The sequence below is a fragment of the Enoplosus armatus genome, chromosome 12 (assembly GCF_043641665.1).
Source record: "Enoplosus armatus isolate fEnoArm2 chromosome 12, fEnoArm2.hap1, whole genome shotgun sequence".
Taxonomy (NCBI): Eukaryota; Metazoa; Chordata; class Actinopteri; order Centrarchiformes; family Enoplosidae; genus Enoplosus; species Enoplosus armatus.
In genome coordinates this window covers 20,801,217-20,821,641 of record NC_092191.1, presented here as the reverse complement: position 1 = coordinate 20,821,641, position 20,425 = coordinate 20,801,217, and the positions used below count along the sequence as shown (strand labels likewise).

At 45.0% G+C, this 20,425-nt stretch overlaps 1 protein-coding gene and 1 long non-coding RNA gene across 3 annotated transcripts; both read right to left on the bottom strand.

The window, feature by feature from the left end:
• Window positions 1-3,473: 3,473 nt before the first annotated feature.
• Window positions 3,474-12,436, bottom strand: LOC139294397 (RING finger protein 122-like). 2 transcript variants are annotated; one of them, XM_070916283.1, is made up of 6 exons: window positions 12,116-12,436; window positions 8,065-8,221; window positions 6,764-6,806; window positions 6,595-6,636; window positions 6,015-6,097; window positions 3,474-5,287 (listed from the first exon to the last, which is right to left on the bottom strand). In XM_070916283.1, the coding sequence occupies exons 2-6, from the start codon at window positions 8,172-8,174 to the stop codon at window positions 5,167-5,169; spliced, it is 399 nt and encodes a 132-aa protein (XP_070772384.1). In that variant the 5' UTR covers window positions 8,175-8,221; window positions 12,116-12,436; the 3' UTR covers window positions 3,474-5,166. The 2 variants fall into 2 exon arrangements, with proteins under 2 accessions (XP_070772384.1, XP_070772383.1); XM_070916282.1 differs by lacking the exon at window positions 12,116-12,436 and adding an exon at window positions 11,488-12,101.
• Window positions 12,437-15,877: 3,441 nt separating this feature from the next.
• Window positions 15,878-16,757, bottom strand: LOC139293832 (uncharacterized). The gene is made up of 3 exons (XR_011598396.1): window positions 16,624-16,757; window positions 16,425-16,517; window positions 15,878-16,161 (listed from the first exon to the last, which is right to left on the bottom strand). It is a non-coding gene; the product is annotated as an uncharacterized lncRNA (long non-coding RNA).
• Between the last annotated feature and the right edge of the window lie 3,668 nt (window positions 16,758-20,425).

Sequence of the window (20,425 nt, the reverse complement as noted above, 5' to 3'; positions counted from 1 at the left end):
CATTTTAGGCCTAAATAACCCCCCACCTGTATTTTATCCCTGCATAATTTAATCAGTAGCTGTGTAGAGAAAAAAACAATATATGCCCACAAACCCTCAAAGCTTCACAAGACATAAGAATAGCCTCTGGTAATTTGGTGGATTCAGTTTAATATAATTGTATGAATCAAAGAATGGGGGATCTGAACTGGAAATGGACATACAGCATATAATATGAGAATATACTAACTCAGTACTTCTCTAATAACTCCAAATACGATTGACAAATTCCATACATTTATTTTGAAGACAAAATGACGTCTTTTCCGGTGAGGATCTTTGGGCAGACCTATTTTTGGTTATACTCTGAAATGCCACCAGGGGGCGCTCGGAGCATATGATTACGGACAATGCGAGGTTTACACAAAGTCACTTTTCTTGAAGAGCAGAAGTTATTCCTGTATTTATTATCTTCTGTGTTTTCCTCCTTTATTCCCATTCATTTCTATTTTTGTTTTTGTTGGTGTCATAATGGGGAGGTATTTCTTTGACTTAGAGGTGCCTAGGTGTGACCTCAGATGGTTCCTGGAGCTCCAGCTGAGAAGAAATCAAAAAAGAAGGAAACGGGCACATGTTGGGAATAATTAATACATGGACAGACAATGGAATGCAAATATGTTAATTAATGCTCCATGGTTTTATTCTATGTTAATAGCGACTTGCATATCTTGGACAGAGGTTTTGAAATGTTGCAGCGACATGCCCACCAGAGTCGGGACATCCGCTAACAGACAATTCCCAGCAGCATGTCCAAGCAGCGCAGACATTCCACCAGGATCGGTATTTATATCATGTTGTTCATGGGAGGTGGAGGAAACCCATCACCATCTCAAGCAATACAGTGGGTTTCATGCTTCAGCCGATGAAACTCATCCTCTTGTCCTCGTGTGAAGTATAGTTGCTGTTGTATTTATGGCCAAGAGTTTGTAATGGATGTAAGACTGTAACTACGTGCAGGGGTTCTAGGTGCTGTGAACTGACATGGTTGAGCTATTCCTAAACTCCCATGGAGGATTGGTATTGTCCTGTTTCATGGAAGTACCCGCTTAAAATCCTGGCAGGAGTGTTTGGCTTTCATTTCATGGCCAATTTCAGTGTCTTAGTCGTTAAAAAGAGCGCGTCTTTACATATTAGTCTTAACCGGATTGCAATATGTGGTCTAATAAATTGAACAGATTACACTTCTACAGTATTAGTAGAATAATACGACTGCAATGGCAGTTTCAACAAAGATCCCTTCCAAAGATGAGCCCCAGTCTACTGTATACACATCATTTACTCCTTAATGACGGCTATACAAACCACGGTGGTCCGAGCTCATTCATTTATCAGTCATTCATCAAGCCTACTACTTATCAACTACATTTGTGGATAATCTGAGGAAGACTATACAAATTATTTCAACTTTTTTTTGTTTTCCAAGCGCGCCCATTGCACTTCTGTAATCATATTTTTTCACTCCCCGTTCCAACCCATGTAGCACCAGCAGTGTCGCACCCTCACCTCTGTCTGCTTTGCACAGAGCGGTACTGAATCAGCCCATGTGTGTGTGTGTGTAAAGATGATGCCGGCTGACCTGTTTTGCAGTTGCGTCTTACACCTTATTCTCTGAGGACCGTCAGCAGGTACGAGCAGCTGACTCAAACGCACCGCAGACTTGTTACTACACGACAACAACGGTTGCTGCTATGGAAGTAGGGGGAGTGTTCTGCATGGGAGGAAGTGGCGTTAAGTGTGAGGGATCACACAGGTATGAGGGACTGGCACTGTCCCCACTAGCTTTGAGACTGCTGTGGTTAAACCTCTACTGAAGAAGCCGCACCTTGGTCCAAGGTCTCCGGGTCATCATCGACCAGTCTCTAACCTTCCACTCTTTTCAAAAGCACTAGAAAGAGTTGCAGCCAGTTCAGCCCACATATCCAACCTTTTCAATCTGCTTTCAGGGCCTGTCACTCCACTGAAACTGCACTTAAGTGGTGAATGATCTTCTGCTTACCATGGATTCAGATTCCATCTGTCTAACTGTATGTGGGATTTGCTCGAGAGTTTTTCCTCATCTGAATCGAGGGTCTAAGGACGGAGGGTTGTAATGTTGCACAGATTGTAAAGCCCCTTGAGGTGAATTTGTGATTTGTGATATTGGGCTCTATAAACAAAATTGACTTGACTCGTGAAGCTGAGAGGTTTAGTGAGAGATGTTTGCAGTGATGGATCAGTCATTTCCATTCATGATAATCCTCTTTGCCGTCTAAACATACCCTCCACTTGGCGTAATCAGGCAGTTTATGTGCAGAGCACTGAATGCTCGCTGATATCTGGGACTTCTTGCGGTTAAATATTTACCTTTGAGAGATTTCTTTGTGAGGACGCGTGGACTACTTTCGATCTGCCAAAGGATGTCTGTGGGAATGCAGAACATTTGTAGTGCTGTGCATTTTGGGAGCCAAATGAGATTCCTGCCTCTTAGTGTTTCAAGTGTCTTTGCAAGTCATGCAGTTAGACAATGTCAATAATGGAAGATCAGCATCCTTGACAACCTCTCATGACACGCAAATATCCCGATTCCATGACTGAGCAGGGAATTTCCCGACGTCTGCTCACTGTGTAACAGCTTTGTGTGTGGTGCACATTTTTGCAGTCATCGCGCATCATCGTACTGTATCTGTATGGCCATTTTGTATTCACTTGTTTTGGGACATCATGAAGGAGTCGTGACCGGAGGCCACATTTTAGAATCATTTACCGGTATAGACACTCTCAGCACTTTGTTTTAACGTGGAAATGGCGGAAGCCCCATTGAGAATTAGGTGGAATAAATTGGGAATCCAATAGTGGTTTAAATTAAGTGGTGAATGCAGCTCTGTAGCCAGGTGTCTTTTGCGGGATTACTGGGAATTTACAGGAAGTGAGAAGACGTTATATTATGATCACTATTAGCAGTAGTCAGAGGCATTCATCCTCTGGGGATCATGAATATCTCTACAAAACGTTATGGCAATTTATCCAGTAGTTGTTGAGAGTAGAGAGAGTATTTGACGTTGTTGTTCAGCCAGAGTGGTGGGCCGACTGACCAATGTCACGATGCCGTGCTACTCCGGCTAAAAAAGAAAAAAAAATCTAAAATAACAGCAGGTAATTGGCTGTAGAGGGCAGCATTGCACCTGCTGGAATTCCATTAGAAGGTGAGCGTCAACAACCTACTTCAGGCACATTTATGTGTCAGAGGTGGCACCTCATTGGTGGAAACCCTTCAGTCACATACACACACCGTTGGCAAGATGAACCAAAACCTCCTAAAACAAAGACAGGGCGCCAACAGCGCACTGGTATGACCTTTCCATGTATTCTGATGACAATATACAAATAAACAGTTTTAAGTGTCAACGTGTAGCAAAACTCGGAAAAAAAAAATACAAAAAGACTTCAAATCCAAATGACCATATCAAAACACTGGTTATATATATTTTAAAGTCAGAAAATTTAAAAGCATTTACAATTTACACGGTACTCATAGTATATTACATGGTACAAACAGAGAACAATGTTTATGGTGCACCTCACTCGGACAAGAGTCCAGTTCAAACAGGCTCTTCGTATCAGCGCGGCGTGTCTATTTATATCACTACAGTACAGAGCAGTTCTTCTCAGACACTGGGAGCTAAGATTTCATTGAAGAATGGTCGGTTCAATTTTATTTGACAGATGACGAAGTGTTTTAGCATCACTGACACACAACACCGTTTACTTAAAGCCAGACATGATACAAAAATAGTTCCTTAGAAATAACTTAAAAACCAAGTATATGGAGTATATGGAGTTACTGTAGTGGTGGGGTCACTTTGGACCCTTCGTTGTAGCTGTACAGGCACGTGACAGCGTCTAGTTGTCTTTTCTGTCAGATCCCGTACGACTCAACTGTCTTGCCATTTAGGGCTTCACTACCTTCACTCAGCTTGGCAACGCACTGTAGGATGGAGCCGATTGACTCGGAGACAATGGAGGATTCCAGCCAAAATACACACACACACACACACACACACACCCCTGACTCTTGTTGGTGTGCAGCAAAGTCCCCTTCTGCACATCTCTCATCGCAGTCTCTGCCTTTTCCATCAAATTTGGCTCCGATATCTTCAAAGCTGGTGTCTCGCTGGTGGGATCGTCTTCTTTCCAGGCTCCGGGCTCTTGTTGTTGTTGTTGTTGCTGTTGTTGTTGTTGTTGGCGGTGGTGAAAGACGCATCATGCTCATGTGGCGCCGCGTGGCATATTCGAGCAAACTGAAAACGGGCAGACTGGAGTTTGTCATGCAAACATTTCTCAGAGGCAGAGCTGCTCTGGAGGCAGAAATAATCCCATTAGTTGGCTTACGGCAGCGACCTCGAGTGTTTGGGTGACACAGAAGTAGAAGACACATAAAAGCTACAAGTGCCTTGTCTGACCCCACCTGCCGCCCCAAATGAGGAATTTCCCAACCAGCGGGTATCTCCACACTCTTGATAATGGTGCCATGATGTTGATGATGTTGTTGATGATGATGACGGACGGACGGACGGTTGTCTGCTGCTGAAACAGCCGTAACAGACGTTTCTTTATCTGCCCCAAAGTTTCCCCACCACAGATAATCAGGTCGTCCGATCAAATCAAATTCAAACTTCGGTGTCAGAAGCTCATTTCAAAAGGCTCTTGCTACCAGAATAGACGGCAGAAAAATGAAAAACACAAATCCATATCCATTATTGTTGCCTTGTCTACAGCTCTGTACCTGCCCTTGGTTGTTTATTGTTGCCGTTGGTATGTTTCTCTTTGTGTGTATTTAATGTCCTTCTGTATAGCACTTTGGTCGGCTTAGGCTGTGATTAAATGTGCTCTATAAATAAACTTTACTCACTTACTTACAAGGGAATGAGTCATTACCATTAACACCTCTGTCTCAGTGTTACAATCTCCCCAGGTAGGTTTTTGGCTCTGCACTCACGGTTTGACAAAGTTATAAGTAGCTCTGCCTCAAAAAAAAATGCTTGCATTCCTAAAACTACAATCGGTTGGAGAGTGAAACGGGGGCGCTCTACAGTGACTGGTGTCGATTGACTGGAGAGCATGAGGTGCCGCTGGACGTATGTTCCCCCCTCAGACCTCCAGGAGACTCTGTGGCCGCTCAGTAGCTTGTGGGGGGTCAGGCTGGAGGCGACAAATGGGCTTGTTGCACATGGGGCAGACACTGCGGATCTCCAGCCATTTTAGCAGACACCTGAGAAAAGCGGGGGCGAGATGAGAGACATGTCATTTCAAAGGAAGACAAAGTGGAAAACTTTGGGCAAGAGGCCGAAGTTCAAACATCTTAATTAACAGGGCTGAACAGAGAGACATCCAGGGTTCACAGGTCACGCGGTACTGGTGACGCAGGTCGAGAAATGTCAGTCGGAAAGTCGAGCAGGCCGGTCGAAAAGAACTGTTGCGTCGATGTCACACCTCCGCTGCAGGGCAGAAACAGGTCTCAGTTGCATGAAGCATGCTGCATGTTCCAACATGCAAGGACACACGCTGTCAGGAATTTGCTTGTCATTTTCTGCAGGGCGCCCTGAAAAACCGTTCACCACCGTTTTCCTGAATTTCTCTGACTGCTTCAGCTGTTGACTCGAAGGCAGAAATCCATCACGAAAGCGGAATTCATGAGTCATTCCTTCGAACTGGTTAGTCAACAAGAAGTCTTCACCAAAATCTTACGAAATCAGAACAATATTTTGTGGTCATAAAAGCGAGGCCCATGGAGCCACTGAAAATGGATTTGCAGACACAGTGGCTGTTCCAAAAGTGCCGTTCCACATGGTTCCAATTGAAGATTGTTTGCAACTTCGGCCTCAAACAACAAAATTAGCTGCATGACTTTTTTTTTTTTTTTCTTTTTTTTTTAGCATATTCGCAAACAGCTGTCCAGTCTCATCAAAGTTTGACAATTACAAGGTTGGAGAACTTACTTCTTGTGAAAAGCGTGGGAGCATGGGCACACTCCGAGCTCGTCCCTGCTGCGAAACTCTTCCAAACACACCGCACACGTTTGCTGAAAAGGGGGAAGAAGGCCTGTCACCTCAACTGCTTTCAGTTACAACAGTATATACTGATCCGAGCGCCATCATAACTCCTCAATTCAGCCAGCGTAAAGCATGAACATTTTCACCGAAGTCACCGAAAATGAGCTCTGTGCGGCTCTAATGCTTTTTCTCAAAGTGATGGCTTTCAACGGGATTTTCTGCATACAGAACCACATTTAAAAATTGCCAAAAAGAAGTATGGTACATATGGTATTTATAATATATACAATTATTCTGCATTACTTCCCATCCGAGTTTGGGGAAAGCTTTTTGCTGTGCGACATTTTACACTACAATTGGACAGCAATTGTGAAAATAAAATTCCTCCTTGTGTTTCTAGCTAATTACAGATTTACACTAGCTGGTTACAGCAGCAAAAAAAACCTAAAACACTCCTATTAGCCAGTTAGCATTGGTCGGCTCCGTTCGTGTAGGCCGTTTTATAACACTGCTGTATTCAACTTACACCAAGAAGGCTCAGTTTCTTCCCCGCTCCTCTCAAAACAACCTGTTGACAAGAACGGATTTGTGACAAAATGCATATAGTTCACCAGATTAAAAAAAAGCCAAAGAATGTAGTGTTGGATTACAACTTGACACCAGTCAAACTGGATGTAGTATTAAAAAGATATTACCTCATTGTAACCGTACTGTTCTCTTGCACCTTGTCGCCTGAGTCTGCGAAGCACACAAAAGAAAGAAAAGCAAATGCATCACGCTGTAATTTAGCGTCATATTATATCTGTGATGTGCCTGGTGGCTCCACATCTGTCTTCCCCGGGACGTGTCCTGTCATGCTGCACGCATCAGCTGAGATTGTGCTTCACGCAGTCCTGGAATTCACACAATGTCAGACTCAAGTAACAGCCTGTGCATGTACACTCACCACGAGCAGAGATCTATAACACTTTCACGAAGGCGTCCCCCGTGTGAGAACTCTCAAAAATTCTGCTTTATTTAGTCGAGCATAAGTCGCTGAAAGCACACTGAGATTACCGTCACTTTGGGCTCAATGAATGAAGTAATAATTGAGATACGTTTTCGAGTTTGAAACCTTCTTGGAAATGACTGTTTTTACAGGCATTCCATAGGCAACTTTGGTGGCTTCCGGGTAACTCTACGTAGTCCCGCGGTCTATCGCGGGCTTTTCAGATATCTTTCTGGCAGACAAACAGATGAACCTCCACAGCAAAGGTGGAACTTTGAACAGGTTTTTCCAGAAAACCTGGAAGCTCACAGCAGCACTCTTGACCCGATCCCGACCTGTCTGTGATTGCCTTAAGCAGCGCTCACTCGTACCTTTGTCAAACAACAGACAGTGTTGTGTTCCGTGTTCCATGTAACACAATGAGAGAGGCTCTGCGTTGGCAGATTACCTGAGCGTGGTTCATTAAAAAGCATTAGTAAGAGCGAGAGTTAAAAGAAGATTTCTCAGGTAAAGTTCAGGCTGTTAAAGCCAATAAGATTTGGACACGTGAAACTGGCCCGTGGTACAACTTAGGTGGTTTCGGGCCGGGCTGCTAGTTTCATGTGACTGATACCAACTGTCCCAAGCCAAATGAAACCAAATGATGCCAACTGGCGAGTCCGGCTGTGGATGAAACATTCGCTCGCTGAAATAAGACCATCGACTTTGTTTTCTCACGCAGTGTATTGAGGGCAGAAAATATATTCCACCGCCGGAGGGTGTAAACTTTCCATTGCGCTAGTTTGTGATTTACATGCTGGTATAGTAAATTGGTTGTATGCTTGTGGCTACTAAAACTCAGGTTCAGTTAGAGTTCAATTTAAAGCTTGATCTTTCAAACCTGGAGCAGTTTAAGTGCTTTGACAGCAATTTAATTTCCGTAGATATAATGGTTAACAGATAAAGTATGGAGCTCTTGCTCTCTCCCTCTAGAAACAGCAGGTATACTACAAGAAGCTGTCTTGTTACCTGAACAGGTAGCAGCAGAAGATGAGGCTGAGCATGAGGATGAAGAGGCCGATGCCCAGGATGATGATGTAGACGTTGAGCGGCAGGTGGAAGAGCTCTTCAGATGTCATCTTGCCGTAGGGGTCGACGGTCTGCAGTTGAAGGCCACACAGACACCCTGAGAGGACGGGACACGTGTAAGAAACGCTGCATCAATACAGCTGAAGCCGCATGGTTCGGCTACCAGGAAGAAAGAAATACTACCACCACGGTATCACAGCAATCACAGGTGATTATCATAATGAGAGAGTGCAATATTTCCTCAGATTTGTGTTCTTATCAGAGTGAAAAGCCTCTGAAACAGCATTTAGAAGAAGCGTGTGGGCTCAAAATGCTATTGGGACGTCCTACAGAGGGTTAACGCTTTTGACAATAACTACAGCCAGTCATGAAAGTGCATCGTATCAGCATATACTATTTTCATGAGAGCTTCATATTGGCCAGTACGTGAGCCAACTGTGTTCTGAGTCTCCACACAAAGAACAATGCGCTCATGAATACAACTGCTGTTAGTGAAAGTACACATTCATGTTTCCACATGCATTTTGAAAAATACGTACCAAAATGTCATTTTCTAAACACGGAGAGCATTTTCTAAACAACGCTACAGTCAGTTACCTCACATGTAAGGAATGTGGACGACGTCATGGGGCGTTTAGAAACTCAGCAGAAATGGCAGCACATGAATTCTATGACTTTTCCCCACAAAGTGCATAAAGAGTGTTTTACACGTGGCATTTTAAAGACTGTGAATCCATTTGAAAGCATTAAGAGATTCGGCCACATTGTGCACACTTTGAGACGCAGTGCTGGCGGGCTGCCGCGTTCAGCTTCCTCATGATTGATGGGATTGTTGGACTGCAGTTCCCCTCAGCTTGGTGGAGCATTTTAGCGCCTTTAAGCGCATGGTTTTGGTTTTTATCTCACCGCTCTCCTGAACCTCATTTCCAGCCACAGCAGGCACCTGTTTTCAGCTTAAAAAGCTCTGATAGACCCACACTGTACGCTACCTGCCCGGCACCAAATAGCAGACGGGCAAAGTTAGCCATTAGCCGGTGAACAAAGCGGAGCATTTGGCAGCTTTTGTCGGGTGCTCATGCCAACGTTGCTCATGTCTGCTGGATGTGTAAATGAGCGAGTGTTTGCCAAAAACTTTACAAGCTGATAATATGTCAATGTTGTGTTTGTACGGTTTGCTGTGGTGCATAAAATCAATGAATGCAGGTTTAAAGTTGCACTAATAGTTGTAAATAAAGTAGCTCTAAGATTATGGTGCAAGGGAATGACATCATTAATTGCCCCCGGATGCATAGTGACTCTTCTTCTTACAGGAGACCCCCCCTCACTCTTAGTGGAGCATAGGATGTTCACTATAATCTTTGTGTCCACTCAGCTCCGCCAGTGTTTCCATGGCCCACGCAAGTCCTCATGACAAACATATCCCATCACCCCGCCTGTGTCCACCTCTTATGACGTATCGGTGTAACTCGTAAGGCCTGGCGCCAAAGGGAGAGAGAGCTGTGTTGAGGAAACACCTCTTGGCTCGTCTTCCTCGCTGATATATATGAACTGCAACTGACTTTACCGCCTTTTTACTAACGCTGTTTTCTAATCTTGTACGGTAGCACTGAACATGCGTTTAGTTATTTGTTTAAAAGAAATACAATCAACGTTCTGGATGACATCTGGCTCTTGCTCCTACGAGGCTTGAATACACTTATTGTCAGTCACTGTGGAGTGCAGCGTCTGCCAAATGAATGTAAAGTAATGTTAAATGGCATGTTTGATGGCATGAATCAACAGTAATCAGGATCAAATCCTCACGATGCTCCGTCGCTTCACCAGGAGAGAAACCTTACACATGATTACAGAGTTCATGGATCCCACAGCGAAAGCACCTCTCCAACACTGCAAAGCACTTTCATGTGAACTTTTACAACCATCCTTGCGTCACACAGGAATGTGTTCCACTTGCGTCTTGGCCCAAGAGCGGCTACTCGGCTCGGGGAGAAAGAGGTTTTTTTCGGGCCTGAGGGGCTTGAATATGGCAGCTTTCATTCGCACATCAGCCTTAAACCGCAGTAGCTAACTCTTTCCTAAGGTCAAGGGCCCACAGCTTAAACTGTGGTGGTGACGTCGTGGTTCAAAACTCATTCGTTAATGGACAGGGGTCAAGGCAGGAGGGTGCAGTCTTTGGTTGTACAGTGGAGGGGAGGGGGGGGGGGGGGTGACAGGAGGTTTGGGGGAAGGAGGAGGCAGCTGTAATCTTAGCACGATGTTAGTGAATCATTGATAGTGGAGCGCTAAAAGGTAGGCCAGTGTGCAAATGCATGCAGTCTGGACAGGACTGCACCTGAACACTGTCAGGGAGGAACAGTAGCTTTGGTTTTACGCGTTATGGCTGGAAAAATGAGTGCACAAAAACTTCCTCTCGAGGTCTCAGTTGTTTATTGGAATATGTTTGAGGTCATGTCGGGGTAAAATGCATAATGAGTACATTGTGGCTATTATTGGTCATGTCATGACTTTGTGTGTGAAATTTCATGTTAGGATTGGGTTGTGCCACCCATTCATAAATCCAGTGGCAAGCTTGTGTGGAAAGTCCCTCCTAAGTTCTTAATAACAGCTAAATTAACTAGTACTTGGCTTACTATGTCAACGGGAAGTATCACAAGCTGTGACACAACTTCATTGACAGTTTTAGGAGGGCAGACAATTGATCATAACTGAAGGGCCAAACCTTTTTTATATGTAGGTATCAATTTTGCGCACAAATGGGGAAATATGTGCATCTGAGAATCAGCAGTAGCCTGATCGTGCAGTTTAGAATAGAACAGGATAAATCCAACTAAGTTGACCTAACCAACGTTATTCATTTCTTCTTTTACTCTCAATAGCAAGCATAACAACTAATCTCTACATAGGAAATAGTACCTGGAAGTAACTCCAGTTCACTTTTGGTGGGTCGAGCGGATGGTATGGCAGAAAAAAAAACATAAAAAGAGAGGCCGTGGAAGAACAGACATCAGACGTCGCCTTCCCTTTATTCCCCTCAACTGAGTTGGGGAGACAGAGGGGTTTGGCTGAGGGCTGCGTCTGTCCACAAGGTGGCTGAGTGAAACAGTGCCTGTGTTGTAAAGGGCATGCATGCTACCACCTGATTGGGGCGGTGAGCGCAAAGATCTGTCTCAGGGTGCCGAGGTGGAGCCTCGATGGGGTAAACCAACAGCGAAGCCCTTCAGAGGGTGAAGCACGTACAAAAAAAAAGGACCAGTTTGTGTTGTGCAACTCTGGTTAAGTGATGCGTAAATCTCCACTCAGTAAACACTCACATTATGACTAGGTTTACAAAGTACACTGTGCCAGCGGCTCCGGGACACTTACCGTTGCACTCTTGGACAGGATTCATCAAATGTGCAGATGTTCGGTGGGCAAACCCCGAAAATCTTTGGGGTCGTGACCTCTTCAATATCACCAAGTCTGGTTTCCTCAAGGGAACGAGCTCTGACCTGCACGTCCGCTACTTTTTAGGTTCAGACTGGTTCACTCTGATAGTTGATGGAGCGGATGTGCGGTGAGTTAAATCCTTGTGGTCTGGGGAAAGCAGACCTGGCTAGAGTTCTTCAAGAGGACATTACCCAAAATAACCGGATGCTCATTTGACCACAGATACCTCAGTCTGCAGTGACGATTTAACCCCCCCTGAAAAAACGTGATACAAGCGTCCACTTTAACTGAGATTTAGACTCTCAAACAAATGTATCAGAGAGAGAAACGTAGGTACTCCTGTGTGTCCTGCACTGAAAGACAAAGAGAGCAGTCTTGTGGACAAAAAGACACCAATGTCACTGACAGTAGGAGGAAATACACTCCAAATCCCAAATCCAGCTCTCTGGTTATGTACCTCTGGCCGAGCGCAGTCCCTTGCTTTTTTGTTTTGTCTCCCCTTCAAAACATTGTCACGAGTCTCTCCCTCCCTTCCACCTCTTCCTTTCTCCTCACCCTTCCTTACTTCTCTCTCGTCTGTCCTCTCCCTTCAGATCTCCACGGCGCTTCCCTCCTCTCTGGCTGTGAAAACCTGCCGTGTCCAATTATGGAGAGACAAAGGGAAGGACACTGATGGGTTTCCCGGCAGCACGGGCCAGCCAACCAGGCGAGCAGGCAGGCAGGCAGGCAGGCAGGCAGGCAGGCAGGCAGGCAGCCTCAGTGTTCCTGTGGAGAGCAGCGGCTCATGTCTTCCCCTGCCTTCCTGCTCTGAACAAAGAACACGGGGAGGTATTTCACACAGGAAGACAATGCAGCTGATGTTAACTCAGATCCAGCCTCTCCTCTCTTCTCCTGTATTGTCCTCTCTCGTCCACTCTCCTCCTCTCTCCTTCCTCGTCTCTCTCTCTCTCTCTCTCTCTCTCTCTCTCTCTCTCGTCCTCAGTTTGTAAACAGATCCCTGCTCATGTGATTCGCTGTCTGCATCACAGCTCTGCTTTCACCGCCCCCTCCTTCCTTCATCCCTCCCTCCCTCCCCACCCGTCTGCCTGCCCTCCCTTTACCTCTCGCCCCTCTGGGTTATTCCTTCCACGCACACCACCCACCCCCCACCCCTCCACCACCCTCCCCTCCTTCCTTTGCAGCTGCAAGCTATTATTGAAGTAGCTGCAGAGCAGATGGCAGACAGGCAGATGTGGAAACAGGCGTGGGGGCAGGCTGTGAAGTGATGGTTATCAGGCAGTTTGATTGATAACGCGCTGTATGTGGGATAGATCCATACCAACTCTCGTTTATACAGACTCTCTCAAGACCATGACCTGAACTGATACAGATGGAGAACTGTGATCCACTTCCACCAAGGCCGGACCATAAACTGGGCAAAGTGGGTAACTGCCCCAGGGCCCCAGACCCTCGGGGGGCCCAAAGGTTGTGGCAGAGTGTGGCAATTCATTTGTGGATATGTAACTAACTGTGTGTTGTATGAAGGTGACGCCTGCATTACGCCAGAACTTGAGGGCTCATCTTCTACAGGGGCGTTAAAGTTAAAGTCTCGTTTTTAACGCCTTTACTATTTCTGTTTATCTTGTGTTTACAGGGTGCATTTTACTAAATATATATGTGCTAAATACACACACAACAGGCTTCATATTACCGCCCACAAACCTTGAACTCACACTTTACTAACAGTTAATAAGGGAGCTTTCGCCCATATTTTCAATGCTTTGTCATGATGACAATGTGCTGAAAGTAGAAAGGTTTGTTTAAGAGTGAAAGTAAACTGTATGTATTTGGCTCCTTTATTGCTTGTGATTCGATGATATGACAGGAAATATTGATCACAGCATGTACAGTATACTACGGTTGTTCCGCAGTCGCCTGACGTTTTGTAACCCCAGCACCAATAACAATGTACACTGTAGGTAATGAATAAATACGTCTCATTTAAAAAGAGTTATCTCAGATTGGGAATTTTTCTAACAGAAAGCCTGTGTTACAAACTGCGGGTGTGGAGCCTGGAAGACATGGGAAATATCTCCAGGGAGGGGTCAAATGAAACATGCGATTGAGCTGCATTGTGGGAAGTGTAGGATCCAGTGTTTTTGGAGCTTGACCGACACTCTGGACTAAAAGTCAAAACATCTCAGCCTCTGCTGCTTCAATTGTGACCATTCTTCTTTTTTTTTTCTTCTCACTAGTCCCCCAGCCTTTTGAAAGTGTAATATTAAATCAATGTAGTGTCCCTTTAATTGGGTTAACACTCACTGTCGGGTAGTTTAGAAGAAATCCAAACGGAAATAAAGAAGCCATATCTGTCCAAAGACACTTGGATAGGGGCCTTTCAGTCAGTGGTATGAAGATAAATAAAGTGTTGATGACAGATGACAAGGCAGTAGAGAGAGAGAGAGAGAGAGAGAGAGAGAGAGTCATGTGAGCAGAAAGTTAAACAAGATATGTAAACACGAGAGGAACCTGAGACAGGTAGTCGGCGCAGCTATGATAGGTGGATTATAACATTAACAAATCGTCAGTCCGGTGAGCCAGGAAGGGGAACACACAGAAACAACGCCTGACGCTTTGTTTCCTGCCGCTCGTTCAGTTTGTTCTCGCCTCTCTTGGAGGAGGGCTGTCTTACTGCGTTTGTTATTCGCTGCGACTTTATTTCAAATGCTCTCACCTGACCAAATGAACTAGGCCAAGGGAGTAAACACTCCAGAGTTCAAGTAAACCACTACACACACACACACACACACACACACACTCTTGGTGTGATCGTGCCCTGAGGTTATGGGCCAAGTGAGGATTAATGCAACGTGAGTTTATTTGGGCCTCGGGAGCTGCTTTGACATATTTGTAGAACTAAAACTACAACCTGCTAAATGATTTCAGTTGCCCGCCTGGAAACACTTTCTGAAGTATAGACAACGCACACATTTTGTCCAAGGAAGAATTTGAGCGCTCGCATGTGCAGTTCACAAGGGAAGGCATTTTAGACGTGATAATATAAATAATAATAAAAGCATGTAAAGGAGTTCTTAAGCCAAGTGAGTCCAGCAAAACCAATTTCCTGCTCTGATTAAGTTTGATATAACTACTTGATATGAAATTAAAAAAAAAGAAAGAAAAGGAAATAGAACGGAAAAGAGGTCACCCACTCAGAGTGGAAGTCACGGGATCTGTCAACACCCTAACTATGACGTGAAGGTGTTATTCGCCTTTTATTTACTTGTAGACGACGCTCTTTTGCTTCCATCCGAGGAGAGTCAACTTCCGTTCACCTGGAGGTTAGAAATGAATAGAAAGTGAAACCTTAAAGAAGTCATGCTTCTTTTTCTTTTTTTCTCCTTTGACACGGCACTAATGTAGACAAAACAAACGTACATGCTGGAATGTAATCCATATGTATGTTAACTCGTTTATTTGTTCTTGTTTTGCAATTTGGCATTATCTGTGCTCTCTGTTGTCTTTTGTTGCTGTTTGGTTGTGTTCAAAATGAATAAACTCGTACAGCCTGTGAAGCTTGCTGCGGAGTAACCAGAGGTCCATCTAGTGGCTGGCGTGCAGATGTGCAGCACAGGGCTGACCACAGAAGCATCATGTAGGGCTGAGTGTTTACCTGCCCATGTGTTTAATTCAAGTCCAATATAAAAAATATTGTATTAACAGCAAATGAGTTTGAGCCTGTGAAGCCTCAACATGGGGACATTTTGTTACGGCCGCTGCCATTCCCAGCAACCCCTGGTGTTTCCTTGTGTTTTTTCCCTTCCCTCTTCCCAGTGTTTGTCTGTTGTGTGTGTGTGTGTGTGTGTGTGTGTGTTGGCGTTCCCTTCCTCACTCTCCTGGCTCCCATCATCAGCTCTGCAGTATATCTACCCCAGTTCTTCAGCCACTCATCGCCTGATTGTCGTGTGACCGTGGCGGTAACTACTTCTCAAGGCCTACTCAGATTATCTACCAGCTGTCCGGTCTCTCTGTATTATTTTGTTACTAATACCTGCCTGTCTGTGTCCAGGATCATCTTCAGCCTGCCTCCCAGCTATCCTCATCTGCCACGCTTCCCTTCACTCCACGCTCACGCCAGCCTCATCCTACATTACCTTCACTCTTCCCTGCTGCCTTAGGATTCCCTTCCCCACCTTATCCAAACACAGCCCTCATGACAAGTTTCTCCTAATCTGTTTACAGCTTTTCAGCTTCTGAGAAGGATGCTCAGTTTAATCATTTAGTCAGTTTTGCAATAAAGTGCGCAACTCTGCAGAGATACGGGTATTTATTAGTAATGTGCTGCGCTATTGTGTTGTTTTGAACACGTGGAAACTATTAATTTGATCAGGCTGGCTGCTCCAGTGCTCCAGCTGTAGCACTCCCAGAGATCCCAAGCATTTAGAGCAGACCTCGGTGCTGCTGGTGGCGTCTCCTGTGCGCTGCCCCTGTTGCAGGGTATGCCCCGCCGCCTCCGCTTGCAAAGAAAACACGGAGGCGCTTGGAGCCCGTGTAGAGACCATTTAAGAAGTCCATGAGCCACAAGGCGGTGGAGATGTCGGGGAGCCAGACCAGGGCTCTTCTCCCCTCCACCTGTGGGGTCATAATAACGTTAAAGTACACATTGGAGTCTGCAGCAATAAACAGCATCGCAAGCATTCAGTACATCTCATCACTTTGAGGTGAATATACCAAAGATGAGTGTAGTCGAGTGAAAATATACAATCACATGGATTGTTGTCAGAGGTGTTCAGCTGGAGCACTGCTCCCCGTTTGTCCCCATGTCCAAAGCTGGTCCTCTGCAGAGCACACGGGTGCCGTGACCGTGAGTGGACAGAGGTGTCCAGAGCTCGTACCTTCACACTGGTCGTGCTTGCAGGGAGGAGGCCGAGCACGAGGTACCTTTGATCGGCGCGATCGGGCAAGTTATAAATGTGGAGGCACACACTCTGAGAAATGGAAGAGCAGAAGTTTTACTTGGATTGGTCCCTGCACCTCAAAAAATCCACCACAAGGCAGGAAAAACAACACAGAGTTCACATGTACAAACATCACCTGGCTGTAAGCTGGTGGATACAGTGTGTCCAGCAGGCTAGGTAGTTCCTGAGGTGGCCTGCCACTAAACATACCCTGGAGGAGACAGGGGGTCGGGCACTAGGACCAACTGGTCTTTCAGGCTCGTGGGCCTTTCTGACCTCTCTGGTCTTTAACAGCGTGCTCAGTTCAATCATGGCCACGGAGGCATCCTCAGCGTTTGAGTAAGTCACCACGCCACTCGTCAGTCCATGTTTCACCATTTTCTGAGTTATGAGAGGGGAGGGGGCAAAAAAAAAAAAAAAATCACATCTTTACTGAACTATTGACAACAGGGAAGTACATTCAAAGTGAGAGCGAGTGAAATTTATATTATTTCCAGAAGAGTCTGTAATAAAGTTACCTGAACACTAACAACATGTCCAAAAGATAAGGACACGATGAGCAGATCCTCGGCAGAAAATGCTGCGCCCAGGCTGGCAAAGACTTTTACCGTCTGTCAGGGCAAAACATCAGTTCAAACCAGACACCTGGAAGTGGCTAAGACTGCAGTGAGTGCGCTACACATGAGTCCACCCCTACCTTTAAACCAGTAATGTCCCAACAAGTCTTCTGTTTGTCCATGTCCACCCCACGTGTAGAGCTGTGTTTCAAAATCTCCGAAAGTAAACACCAGGCGCTGCAGTGTTCCAGCGCGGCAACAAGGAGTGTGCGGACATGCAGACCAATACACTGGTTAGGGTCTGGTTTTTCCAAGTGTTCCAGTTATGCGATGTGCATCCAAACATCATATCCTGGTTTCAGGAACCCGGATAAGCCCCTATCCTGGTTTCAGGAACCCGGATATGCTACCTGGAGTACTCCCGCAGAAACCAGGAGACTATGTAAACACCTGCACACAGGTGATCAGTCATCATCTATACAGGGATATGAATAACCAGGTTTCTCATGTTCCGCGTAAACGTCATACCCTGAATTCAACTGGGGCCGTTTTCCTATCAATGCAATTCCAGTGTAGCGGTCTGTAAACAGAAGCAGAGGTGCCTTGTTTCATCATTCTGACAGCACCATCTCATGGACAGATGGCCCCAAAGAGTCCAAATCCAGCAACAGTTGCGAAATGTCGAGCAAGTTTTGTCCTTTCACCTGCTCATTTGTTCGTCACCTTGAATCGCAGATGTGTGTGAATTGTGCAACACGAATAAACTTGCCTCGCCTTGCCTGGTGAAAATGAATAGTCTTGACAAGAAGCTGTTTTCTACAACAGATGCTGTGACAGGAAAAACACAGGCGTAATTAATAGAAGTGATGATGGCAGACTTCCGTTTCAGAGTCCGGAAGATAGGTCTCACTCATAATCCCATATTGTAGCTTGAACTTGAGCCCGAACCAATCACTGTCCTCTGTTTTCTATACACAGCATGATCTATTGAGGCAGAGTTTGACACATGACAGATGGTTTTGTTTTGCATCAATTGAAAACGTCTGTTTTATTTGAACCGACCACTAAAGAGACCCCTGAAACAGCTGCAGAACATCTTAAGACATGTAACAGTTGAAGTCCACTACTTAGATGACCTAAGAAAGACATGAGAGTACATTTTGAACATTAAAAGGTTGTCGGAGGAGGACTAAGTAAGCTCCATTGTTTGTGGGTGAAATCAATTTTAAACTGCCCTGAAAACTCAAGACTCAAAGTCCTGAAAATGATGAATGAGGCTCACTTGGTTTGACTAAATGTCTGTAAGCAAGAGAGAGAAGAATGGAGAAACACAACGAGACAATAATATGAATGGACGTGGTCAAATCCTGTGGAGACTATGGATGTACGGGACAATCAGACTTCAGAGCAATATCCAAATGTTCCAAAGAAGGCAGTCTATTATAACCATGATATATCAAATACAAATAATGATTAAATATTGAGGCGTGTCACGTCTTGCATGAAATAATGGAGTTGCTGTGCTTTTGCAAGAGCGTGTTTTTTTTTTTTATCCAGTTGGAAGACAATTACATTATAGCTTGAATTCTGGATTTTGCTTATCCCTTTTCTGTAAAACACGTCTATAAAATGTATTTTACTCTTATCAACTTTTGTCCCCATTCCACTTTGGTTGGTTTATTTTCATTAATGAATGTGCTTCAGCGTGGCTTGTCTGCCATTTCCCCAGCAGAGGGCGCTCCAGGATCACAGGTCAAACGCGGCGATTTGAAACCCCCCAGTTGCAGAAGATGGCGCTGTTATTTGTTTATATAATGTCGAGATCGAAGCATGGGCTGGAGTAGCAGGACAATCAAGAGGCAGTTCAGTATTCTTGTCTCACGTTAACAGATACTGCCACCAAGTGTAGGCGCATGACATGATTCCCCTGTTTTCAACAGCCCAGGAGACTTTCAGTATAACCCGCACTCCGACTTTCGTTGTCACATTGGCGTTATTGTGTGATAACCTCTGGAATAGTGCACCAGTTTTCATTGCTCCGTTCACTTTTGAAGACTCACGTGCTGAGGCTGAACACCCAGGCACACGGGTCAACGGCCCAACAAATGGCAAGTTTTTGTTTTTAAGCTGACTGCCTCATGGAGCTCAGCCCCCTAGTGTGGTGCAACGATAATATATGGAAATGCACTACCATGCCCTAACCAGCCGGAACAAGATTTAACCAGCCCGCGCCTGACCGAGGCTGTTTACCTCCAAACTTCACACGTGTGTAACAATAAATTCCAGCACTGCTGTAAGAGGCAGAAGCCCGGTTCTGTTGACAGCGAGGGCCCGCAGGCAGTCGACTCTTGGAACGAAATCACTGTGAATGAAAGTATGCAGCTTTTCATAGTACTACATTTGTTTTTAATCATATCAGACTGATGTCAGCTCCTTAAAGTATGGCCTACTTTGAGTGAAAGGGATTAGTGAAATATAGCTGATGTTCTTTTTTTTTTTTTTTGCCTTATGAAGATCACTTTTCATCAGGTACGAGTTGAGACACCTTTTTAAATCTCTACGACTTCCATGACAGCGACTATACCTGACACCTTCTCGAGAGTAAATGCCTATTTGCAGGTTTATCTTTACTTGCACTCACATGATACGGTTTAGGCATTTAAGATTATACGGGTGTGTTTTGAGAGAGCATTCTTAATACAAAAACATGGCAGTCCATCCTGCGCGCTCATTTGTTTGCAAATTGGATATCTCAGTCAAAATCAGTGTGGACAACTGTGAGCATACCTTCCATGTAAATGATGAACCACAACAGTTAAAGCAGCAAACAATCACAGGGCAGAGAGTCTTCTGTATACCCATATGAATATCTCTTATTACACATACATACATGCACGTCTCATGTTGAACATCAGACACTGACTCTCTTATTACACATACATACATGCGCGTCTCATGTTGAACTTCAGACACTGATTTTCTATTTTTTTTGTTACTGTATTCCTAAAAAGTGGGCCGACCCCTTTGTGCCTAGAAGTGTGTGTTTTCTTTTCTTTTTCCGAGGGTAGAGGATTCCAGGAATGTGAAAGCATGGAGGGCGAACCAAGTGGCATTCATGAATCAACACATAGATAATAGGCTTTGAAATCTTGTTTGTTAATAACAAAGGCTCGGATATAGGCCAACTGTCTGGGGTGTGAGGCTGATCCAAGGACACCGACGCGCCAACAGTGCACAGATACGATAGCTGACATCAGAGATGGAAAACTGCGTTCACGTTCAAACTTTTCCCTCAATAAAACAAGTCGGATTTTAGGTTGATTTCTTCAGGGATTTGGGGAGGCATAATGATACTCTGCACCTTGGCGTGACTCCTACATT

Excerpts from the sequence above, each read along its gene's own strand:
- LOC139294397 (XM_070916282.1), bottom strand. The coding sequence starts at position 11,512 with ATGAATCCTGTCCAAGAGTGCAACG. Across the intron at positions 8,222-11,487 it reads TCCTGTCCAAGAGTGCAACG|GGTGTCTGTGTGGCCTTCAA; the intron begins GTAAGTGTCCCG and ends CCGTCCTCTCAG. Across the intron at positions 5,288-6,014 it reads TCCCACGCTTTTCACAAGAA|GTGTCTGCTAAAATGGCTGG; the intron begins GTAAGTTCTCCA and ends CGCTTTTCTCAG.